Source organism: Haliaeetus leucocephalus, unplaced genomic scaffold (assembly GCF_000737465.1).
Source record: "Haliaeetus leucocephalus isolate CR32 unplaced genomic scaffold, Haliaeetus_leucocephalus-4.0 Scaffold177, whole genome shotgun sequence".
NCBI lineage: Eukaryota > Metazoa > Chordata > Aves > Accipitriformes > Accipitridae > Haliaeetus > Haliaeetus leucocephalus.
The window spans coordinates 639,120-648,678 of NW_010972613.1; the positions used below are offsets into that span (position 1 = coordinate 639,120).

Consider the following 9,559-nt stretch of genomic DNA (forward strand, 5'->3'; position numbering starts at 1 on the left):
CGTGGCAGGGGGGGTGTCTCCTCAGAGCCTGTCCGAGTGGCGGATGCAGAACATTGCCCGTGACTCCGAAAACAGCTCCGAAGAGGAGTTTTTCGATGCTCACGGTATGTAGGGGCAGCCCCGCGGCCACGGCACAGCATTTCAGTGGCAGGGACCAGGCACCAGCTTCGGGATGTCTGGATGCACCTGGCAGGGGGCTCCTCACCCACGGCCCCCTCCCTGCCGCCGCAGAGGACCTGTCCGACAGTGATGAGGTCTTTGCGAAGGAGATGACAAAATGGAGCTCCAACGACTTCTTGGACACGCTGGAGCGGCCAGCGGAGCTGGACGAGGCGCTGGGTGAGTGGTGGGGGGGGCCCTGGCCCCAAACCCCAGCACGGGTGTCCTGGAAGGGGGTCAGTCTCCACCTGGACACCCCAGCCGGGCTCACCGGGGCCATGCGCTCGCAGGGGACGGAGCCGGCGCCGCCAAGGCTGATGGCGAAGGATTGGGGGCATCCGGCTTCCCCGAGGTGCGTGCCCTGCCTCGTCCTTTCCCTCGGTCCGTGCCCCCCACCCCGGCACGGGTGCCGACGGCAGCGCTCTCCTTCCCACAGGGGGGCTCAGCGGAGAGCGCGGGGCAAGCGTGCCGGATCCACGCCCTCTTCCTCATCCTCCACAGCGGTAACATCCTGGACCAGGGAGCAGGCGAGCCGGGCTCCAAGCAGGCGGACGTGCAGACGCTGGCAGCCACCTTCGACGCCGTCACCCGTGTCCACTTCCCCGAGGCGCTGGGGCACGTGGCGCTGCGCCTGGTGCCCTGTCCGCCCATCTGCGCCGCTGCCTACGCCCTCGTCTCCAAGTATGGATGGCAGCGCCATATGCCGGGGCCGTGTACTGTGCTGCGGGGCGAGGATGGGGGGCTGTTCTCCTGGAAAACCACCCTAGAGCTGTAGGAGGGGACTGGGGGTGTGGTGGCCTTAGAGATGGGACTTTCCTTCTCTCGGTGTGGTATCCAGGACAAGCGATGGGATGGGGATAACTCCCGGTGCAGCATCCCGGGGCAAGTGTCGTGCGGTGGGATGGGGATATTGGGGCAGCCCTCTTCATCCTCTCCCCTTTTTCCATCTCAGGCTCAGCCCCTACAGCCATGACAGGGACAGCCTGTCCAGCAGCCAGGACCACATCCCGCTGGCAGCCCTCCCACTGCTGGCCACCTCCTCGGGGAGCTACCAGCACGCCGTGGGTGCCGTCATCGCCCGCGCCAACCAGGCGTACAGCACCTTCCTGCACTCCGGGGAGGGGGCCGGCTTCTGTGGCCAGGTGAGAGGGGAATTTGGGGGATTCGGGGCAAGCTTTGCTCTGGGTTCCAGCTGAGGCTCACCTCCGCTGGGAACCGCTTTGCCCCTGTGTGGTAGGGCTTGGGGACTCTGTCCTTCGTTGCCCTTGGCACGGGTGCGTGCCGTCCACAGGTGGTGCTGCTGGGGGACTGCGTGGGCGGCATCCTGGGCTTCGACGCGCTCTGCCAGAGCCGGATGGGATCAGGGGGCAGCCGCAGCAGCAGCCGCCGTGGCAGCCTGGTGAGTGCCGGCACCCTGCTGCCGGCCGGGATCGGGGAGGGTGGGAAGGCGGTTAGTGCCCTTGGGAGCTGGGGTGCAGGGTTGGCAGGGGTGCCAGTGGCAGCTAAGCCGGGCACTCACTGCCTCTCCCCCCGCAGAGCACAGAGCCCATCTCCCCTGAGCTGTGTGGCGGCAGGGACCCGCTGGCTGATGGGGCGGACGGAGCAACAGGATCGGGCCAGGCCAGTCCTGAACTGGGGGCACAGCCGTCCTGCCGGGAGCAGGGGGACAGCCACCATCACAGCTCCTCGTGCAGGTGAGAGCAAGGGGGATGGTCGGCTGTGCCGTGGCCCGTCCCCGTGGGAGCTCTGCTGATCAGCCGACTAATTTTGTGCTTTATGGAAAGGGTGAATTTCCCACCTGCGCCAGCCTGGGAAGGAGCATTGCATGGGGGCAGCCTGCCCTGGGGGTGTCTTGCTGGAGCTCCCCTGCTTCCAGCAGCTCTTCCAGGCTAACGGGGCTGTGCCAGGCACAGCTTTGCCCCGGGGTGGTGGGAGTGGGATGGCACTGTCCCTCCCCATGCCCACCAGCCCCACTGTCCCAGCCTGCAGGCCAGCGAGGCCCCGCTGGAGGCAGAGGCACTGCGGAGCGGCACCGCGGCGCTGGACGGGACGGAGGGCACCGGCACTCGCCTCGACTTTAAGGTATCCGGCTTCTTCCTCTTTGGCTCCCCGCTGGGGCTGGTGCTCGCGCTGCGCAAGACCGTCATGCCCGCTCTGGATGGTGAGGACCCCCGCCAGCCGTGGTGCCAGCCCCCGACCGTCCCCGCAGGGCTCGAGCCCTCATCCCCGAGTTGTGCTCCCCCCGCCCCCTGCAAGCCTGAGCCCCCCCAGGACCTCCCCAAAGACCCCTGCTTGGGTTTGAGCCCCTTGCACACCCAGCCCTGGCTGCCTGGGTGTCGGTGTTGGCGTGTGCCTGAGCATCCCCTTCCCCGCTCTGTGCCTGGTGCCCTGGGTTTGCCCCCCCAACCTTTCCTCTCACTGGGTCTTGCTTCCTCCCCCCGGGTGTTGAGCTCCCGGCTGCGCTGCCGTGTGCCCGCCAGCCCTCGGGCTCCTTGCCGTGCAGGCTGGGCAGCCCTGAAACCCCCCCCCCCCCCATCTCTGCCCCAGTGGCCCAGCTGCGTCCTGCTTGCGAGCAGATCTACAACCTCTTCCACGCGGCCGACCCCTGCGCTTCTCGCCTGGAGCCACTCTTGGCCAAAGCCTTCCATGCCGTCCCACCGCTCAGCGTGCCCCGCTACCAGAAGTACCCCCTGGGTGACGGCACCTCCTCCCTGCTGGGTGAGCAGCCCCCGTGCCGGGCTGGTCCCGGGCACCCTGGGGCACGTTGCGGGCTCCGGCGTCGTGCCAGGGTAGCCAGAGCGCTCACAGCGCTGCAGGACCCCAGCTGGGTTGGGGGGGAAGGTGATGTGCAAGCCCTGTCCACCCCTTTGGGGCTGTGCTGGAGGGGGGATCCTAGGGTGGTTGGTGTCCCCAGGGGGCTCTGGGTGTCCTCACTCGTGTCTCTCCACAGCGGAGGCCTTGCAGATGCACTCTGCCCTGTTCCTGCCTGAGGTGGATGTGGCTGCCCCCCCTACCCCCACCGGCAGTTTCGGGGGCTTCTGGAGGGGTAGCGAGCCGGGAGACCCCCCCACTCCCGCCAGCACCAGCGAAGTCGTCAAGAGTAAGTGCTGTCCCTGCCCATCCTATCCCATCCCATCCCATCCCGTGTCAGTACCACGGGATGCGTGATGCAGAATAAGGTCCGGGGACGGATTAATTCCAGCTCTCCCTGCAGTCCTGGAGCGCTGGTGGGGCCCGAAGCGCATCGACTACTCATTGTACTGCCCCGATGCCCTGACCGCCTTCCCCACCATCACCCTGCCTCACCTCTTCCACGCCAGCTACTGGGAGTCCTCCGACGTGGTGGCCTTCATCCTGCGCCAGGTATGGCGGGATGGGCGGCATGGCTCGCCGGGGCTGGTGGAGGCTGAGCTGGGGTTGTGTCACCCGGCAGGTGATGGAGAAGGAGGGGCCGCAGCCAGCAGAGAGCGAGGAGAGCTCTATCTACAGTCCCGCTATCCCCCGAGAGAAGTGGCAGCGCAAGCGCACCCAAGTGAAAATCAGGGTATGTGCTCCGTGGCCATCGGGAGCCTGACCCTTTGCCGGGGCAGTGCCGGGCTCCGTCCATCCCCAGTTGCCCGGGCAGACCCTGGCTGTGGGCCAATGCAGCTGGGAGGGTTTGCTTCCATCTGACAGAAGAATGCTGGGATGGTCCCACAGGATGGTGGGGCCCGTGTGCCCCTGCAGGGGCTTCCTTGGGTGCCCCCCCATGGCCCCGGCATGAGCTGCTGAACCCCTGATGTCCTTGCAGAACGTGACGGCCAACCACCGGGCCAGTGATGTGATCGTGTGCGAGGGCAAAGCGCAGGTCCTCAGCGGGCGCTTCATGTACGGACCCCTGGACGTGGTGACACTGACCGGGGAGAAGGTACTGCTGGGATCACGGGTGCTGCCAGGACCCCATCAAACAGGGTGGGGATGTCCAGGAGGGGGCACGGGGCTGGTGTCACCAGCCGCAGGGGAAGGGATGTGGACCCTACATGGTATGGTAGGAGAGGGTCTTAAGGACTTGTAGGTTGGGGACGTGGCAGGATCTGGAGATTCAGTCCATGCTCAGCCCTTTTTCCTCTCCCAGGTGGACATCTACATCATGACACAGCCGCTCTCGGGGAAGTGGCTATACTATGGCACTGAGGTGACAAGCGGCAGCGGGCGCCTGACCTTCACCATCCCTCCAGACAAGGCTCTGGCCATCGGCATCTACCCCGTGCGGATGGTGGTCAGGTGAGATGCTGGGGTGCGGTGCCATCTCGGTTCCTCCTCCAGCCCTTTCGGCAGAGCTAGACCTGCCCGCTCCATGGCAGAGCCTCCCCTGAGCCTCCCCGCTCTCCCGCCCCAGGGGGGACCACAGCTATGCCGAGGCGTACCTGACGGTGGTGGCCCGGGGCACCGAGTCAGTCGTGTTCAGCATCGACGGCTCCTTCACTGCCAGCGTATCCATCATGGGCAGCGACCCCAAAGTGCGGGCAGGGGCTGTTGACGTCGTACGGTAGGTGCCCTTAAAGTAAGGGGGACAATCTCCTCCTCCTTTCACAGTGTGGCCACAACCCAGCTGGGGTAGCAGGGTCATGGGAGCAGGCTGCCTTCCCACGGACGAGCTGGGGGATCTCCTGCCACCCCCTCACCCAGAGAGTTTTCACAGCATTTCTGTGCTGGTGCCTTCTCATGGGGGAAATACTCTACTCCTGAAGCCTGCTGTGATACCCCCATAGTTCTGCTGTGCCTTCAGCCTTGATAAAATCTCTGGTAGGAGGAAGGTTTTGGAGGCAGCACCCATGCGTGATGTGTTGGGAGATGCTTGGCGGCTTCCTGCTGGCAGGACTGTCCCCACACGGGCTCCTGGCAGCAACCCGTGTCCCCTCCTAGGCACTGGCAGGATTCGGGCTACATGATCATCTACGTGACGGGACGCCCCGACATGCAGAAGCATCGCGTGGTGGCCTGGCTTTCCCAGCACAACTTCCCCCATGGCGCTGTCTCCTTCTGCGATGGGCTCACCCACGACCCCCTGCGCCAGAAAGCTGCCTTCCTGCAGAGCCTGCGCACAGAGGTGGGGACACGGGGCTGATGGTGGTGGAGGGGTAGCGTGAGCTGTGACCCCCTCCATCCCGGGGGTCAGGGGAGCTGTGTGTGGAGATGTTTGGAGCTGGACCACGCTGTGCTGGTGGAGCTGGCACCCTCTCCCACGACTGTGTTCAGGGCACAGAGGGGCAGCTCCCAGCCCGTGGCATTGCAACCATCCCTCGTAAAACGAGGGTGTCCGTGTCCCCTGGGGGTGGCTGTCCCTGCGGGAAGGGTCATTCCCTGCCCTAACACTCCTGTCTATGGGCAGGCGGAGATCACCATCGTCGCCGGCTATGGCTCCACCAAGGACGTCTCCGTCTACAGCTCGCTGGGACTCGCGCCAGCACACATCTACATCGTCGGCCGGGCCGTCAAGAAGTTCCACAACCAGTGCCAGGTACGGTGGCGGGGCTGGGGACACGTTGGGGCTGCAGGGGACAATTGCTGACCCCACCAGGGCACAGGGAACATGCGATGGCTGAGGCTGCTGGCTCAGGCTGTCCGTGCGTCCCCACAGTTCCTGTCCGAGGGCTACGTAGCCCACCTGGCCCAGCTGGAGGCAGCGGCCCTGGCCCACTCCCCCAAGGGACCCCCGCGGCCCGTGCTGGGCAAAGGCACCTACGGCTGCCCGGCACCCGTCGACTTCCTACGCAAGCAGAGCCAGCTCCTACGGTCTCGGGGCTCCAGCCAGGCAGAGCGGGATGGGGGACCCCCACCAGCACCCCCAGGGCTGCCCCGGGCCAAACCCCGCAGCGTCAGCCTCAAGCTGGAGGGTGAGGAGTGAGGGTGGCACGGTCACCGTCCCACCGCTGCAGCCTTCGTTTCTGAGCCAGGAGCGCCTGGGGCCAGAGCCTGCGACGGACCCCGAGCCGATAGGAAGGAGATGAGGTGCTGGGTCCTCTGAGACTGAGGGGCCCTGGGAGATGGCACTCCAAGACCCCCCCCGAGGGCCAGAGCTAGCCCCTCAGGGCTGAGCCACCCCAGGTTCCCCCGATGCCCCCCCTTGCTGCCCCGTCCCCCTGGTCCTTTGGGGCTGCAGAGCTGCTGCTGGGCACTGCCCGGTGGGGTTTGTCCCCTGGGAACTGGTGTGTGTCCCCCCGCCCGGGGTCATCTGTCCCTGGGCAGCGCTGGGGGGGGCTACACCCCAGGGCAAGCAGCACCTCCCTGCTCCCCACCTATTTATTTCCGTTCAGTGTCGCCAGCCATGGGGCAGGGGAAGGGCTGGGATTCAAAAGCGGTTCCTCTGTTCTCTTCGTTTCGGTGTGAAATAAAGCGATGTAAAGATGAGGTGCCGGGGCCCGTGTGTCTGCTCTATACACACTCAGCCACGGATGCCAGCGGCTTCCCCTGCCAGCAAAGCCCTGGCGAGCCTCGGACCCAGGGCCACAGTGTCATGCAGGGAGGTGGCCTTGGGGGACAGTAGTTGGGTCACGAGCAATTTAGGACACATTGTGGGGCGGGTAAAGCTGCTAAGAAATACAGCCTGGGGTGGCTCTGGGCAGCTCTGCACCGCTGCTCTCAAGTATGCGTTGATGCTGACATCAAGCTGTACGTTGGTGTGAGCGGCTAAACCTTTTCCACAAGGGAACAGCCATGGTGGTAGGGCAGGGATGGAGGGACCACGGAGGCTGGAGGAGGAAAGCTGCTGGCTTCAGTGAGCAGAGCAGGGCCGGGGCAGCTCAGCCACGCTGCTGTCACCTCCGGGCTGGGCATGGGGCGAGGGCCGTGGATTTTGGGGGGCCGCAGTGGCGTGGACTCAGCTTTGAGCTCCTGCAGCACAGGGCCATGAGGGGCATGCACTGACACACCCTGTGTGTGCATTAGAGCTGCTTTCACACACTGAGCCCAGGACGGAGCCTGATGGAGAGTTTTCTTGGGTCTGCACCTTAGAACAGTCATTTAGCAGCTATTAACACATCCATGATGGGGGGAGCGCTTACCACAGCAAGCAGGGGCTCAGTTTTGCAGTGAGTTTGCAAGGCCTCAGGGCCAGGGCTTGCCATGCTCCCTCCCCCCGACCTGTTCCTGGCCTCCCTACAACTTTGCTTTACCTCATATATCTGTAACAGCAGTTTTTCTAAGTCACCAAGTGCCTGTGACTATTTTTACTTTTGTTTATCTTGGCATAGCACGACCAGAGTTTTATATAGATAGTAGTAACAAGCAGTTATTCTATATAAAATATTTACGACGATGTAGTATAGAGGAAACACCGGCTTGGGATGATAGCAGCAGCCTTGAGACGTGACGATGCAGGACGTGGCGTGGCATACAGGGGTAAGAGCTGGGGCTGAGGCTTGGCACCGGAGCCCCTGTGGCTGTAAACAGCTTGGCCAGGCCCAGGGGCTCAGCCCAACATAAAGTATAAAAACATCAAACAACGAATAAAAGAACTCGGCAGAGAGCAGCAGGCTTGAGCTTGTGTCACCTCACACGTCCCTTCCTGGCGTGACGATGAGCATAGTCTAAAGCCCAGCAAGGAGCTTTGCCTTTAGATTGCGCTTCAACCGTGCGCTGTGATTGCTATACGCTGCTTAATACTGCGACTTCAGTGCACTGCTGTGTCACCGGGCCGTGGCGAGCTCCCGGGCCACTTCAAATGACTTCAAATAAGTAAAATTTGTATTAAACATTAATAAACATCAATGAACATTCCACATGTGGAATATCTAAAAGAACCTGTTCAGAGAGCGTTGGGCTCTCCGCTGCGGCCGTGGACTCTACTGCGAGAAGATGCCCTTGAAGCGAATCTTGTCCTCGGCGTCCTTCTCGCGCAGGCGGGCTTCCAGGCTCCGCAGCTCCTTGGAGACGACGGGGCGCAGCGAGGGGTCGAGGGCCAGCACTTTGGCAAAGTCAGCCTGCGCCTCTGCCACGTTCCACACTGCTGCATGGGCCTTCCCCCGCTTGAAGTAGGCCTTGACGTTGTCTGCGGGGAGAGAGCCGGTGGGCCGGGGGAGCACGGTGGGGGCCTCCCCGGTAGCCGCTCGCCCCACCGGCACCCACCATGGCTGGCCGGGCCGGCCCGCGGCTCCTTACCCTCATATTTGTTGAGAATGGAGGAGCAGTGATCCAGCACCTCGTAGTATTCCTCGCACTGCAGCTTGCATTGGCAGTAATTTAACAGCAAGGGTGTGATCTTCTGGTCGAGCTCGATCCAGTCCGGAGAGCCGGGCTGCTCCTGCAGGATGAGATGGAGGGAAGAACGTGAGGGGAAGCTCCCAAGCCCTGCACTCCAGGAGGGATGTGGGGAGACCTACGTGCACCCCAGAGAGGCGCCAGGGAGCCCCACCTTCATCTGGAGGTTCTTGAGACAGGCGATGGCATCGTAGTATTTGGCAGCTGCCTCCTGCACCTTGCCCTGCCGGTACAGCTCGTTGCCCTCCTTGTGAATCATGGGTACGGCCTGCAGCTTCTCCTCATCCGTCATGGCCCACGGGTCCTGCTGGTAGGAGCCGGGTGCCTCCACCTGCCGGCACCCCGTCGTGAGAGCAGAGCCTTCCTCCAGGCGGGGGCAGAGCCCCAGCCCCCTCCTGCCCGCAGCCTCCACCCAGGGTGGGTGCTTGCGGCCCCCAGCCGCCTCTCCCCGCGCCGGCACGAGCGGGTGCCTCACCTTGAGCACCTCGATGTCGAAGATGAGGGGCTGGGGGTTCTTCTGGAGCTCGTCGAGGTCGGGATAGCCCAGGGAGTAGTGCTCGTGCAGCTGGGCGATGCTGCAGCAGTGCCGCTGCCCCTCCAGCGGATCCTTCCCCGCCGCGATGTTGCGCAGGCTCTTGGACACCAGTGGGTAGAGCACCACATGCTGTGGGGTGGAGGTGGCGGTGATGGGCCGGGACCGCACCGGTGGGACCGGGACGCTGCCGGCCTCGCACCCCGGTGAGGAGCTGCGCCACGTGTGGGCACGGCGCAGGCCCCGCCCCCTGAACCAGCACGCCACGCCCCCTGCGCGCAGACCCCGCCCCTGTAACCCACACCACGCCCCCCGGGGCGCAGACCACACCCCCGGGCGCAAACCCCGCCTCCAGAGCACGTACACCACGCCCCCCGGGGTAGCAAAACCCCGCCCCACCTTGGCGTCGCAGCGGAAGCGGGCGCGCTCCCCCGGCCTCATGGTCCGCAGCGCCGCTTCCCACACCGGCAACTTGAACTTCTTGCCGGCGATCAGCTCCATGGGCTTCCCCCGCGCCCGGCTGTCATCCAGCGGCGTCTCCTCATCCCCGCACCGCAGCGTCCGGTAGTGGAAAGTGGCCTGAGGGGGAGAAGTAGGCCGCGGCGTCACCATAGCGACCGGGGGGGGGGG

The 9,559-nt window shown here is 64.5% G+C and overlaps 2 protein-coding genes across 3 annotated transcripts in view; one reads left to right on the forward strand and one right to left on the reverse strand.

Moving 5' to 3' along the window:
- The window catches only part of PITPNM1 (phosphatidylinositol transfer protein, membrane-associated 1), a 6,795-nt gene extending 551 nt beyond the window's left edge, over positions 1-6,244 (forward strand). The window contains exons 2-19 of one of the 2 annotated variants that reach the window (XM_010564304.1): positions 9-104; positions 232-339; positions 450-511; positions 596-840; positions 1,112-1,301; positions 1,451-1,558; positions 1,696-1,853; positions 2,142-2,320; positions 2,707-2,877; positions 3,110-3,259; positions 3,374-3,522; positions 3,593-3,703; positions 3,950-4,066; positions 4,274-4,422; positions 4,538-4,687; positions 5,065-5,248; positions 5,531-5,659; positions 5,780-6,244. In XM_010564304.1, the coding sequence (XP_010562606.1) occupies positions 9-104; positions 232-339; positions 450-511; positions 596-840; positions 1,112-1,301; positions 1,451-1,558; positions 1,696-1,853; positions 2,142-2,320; positions 2,707-2,877; positions 3,110-3,259; positions 3,374-3,522; positions 3,593-3,703; positions 3,950-4,066; positions 4,274-4,422; positions 4,538-4,687; positions 5,065-5,248; positions 5,531-5,659; positions 5,780-6,046 (2,723 nt within the window). In that variant the 3' untranslated portion in view covers positions 6,047-6,244. Of the gene's footprint in view, positions 1-8; positions 105-231; positions 340-449; positions 512-595; positions 841-1,111; positions 1,302-1,450; positions 1,559-1,695; positions 1,854-2,141; positions 2,321-2,706; positions 2,878-3,109; positions 3,260-3,373; positions 3,523-3,592; positions 3,704-3,949; positions 4,067-4,273; positions 4,423-4,537; positions 4,688-5,064; positions 5,249-5,530; positions 5,660-5,779 lie in introns of those variants that run through there. The other variant, XM_010564305.1, reaches the window with a different exon arrangement.
- A 1,151-nt stretch (positions 6,245-7,395) lies between these two features.
- Positions 7,396-9,559, reverse strand: part of AIP (aryl hydrocarbon receptor interacting protein) — a 2,645-nt gene continuing 481 nt past the window's right edge. The window contains exons 2-6 of the mRNA XM_010564381.1: positions 9,329-9,508; positions 8,873-9,061; positions 8,552-8,728; positions 8,299-8,440; positions 7,396-8,188 (exon numbers count right to left, since the gene is read on the reverse strand). Of these exons, the coding sequence (XP_010562683.1) occupies positions 7,983-8,188; positions 8,299-8,440; positions 8,552-8,728; positions 8,873-9,061; positions 9,329-9,508 (894 nt within the window). The 3' untranslated portion in view covers positions 7,396-7,982. The remainder of the gene's footprint in view (positions 8,189-8,298; positions 8,441-8,551; positions 8,729-8,872; positions 9,062-9,328; positions 9,509-9,559) is intronic.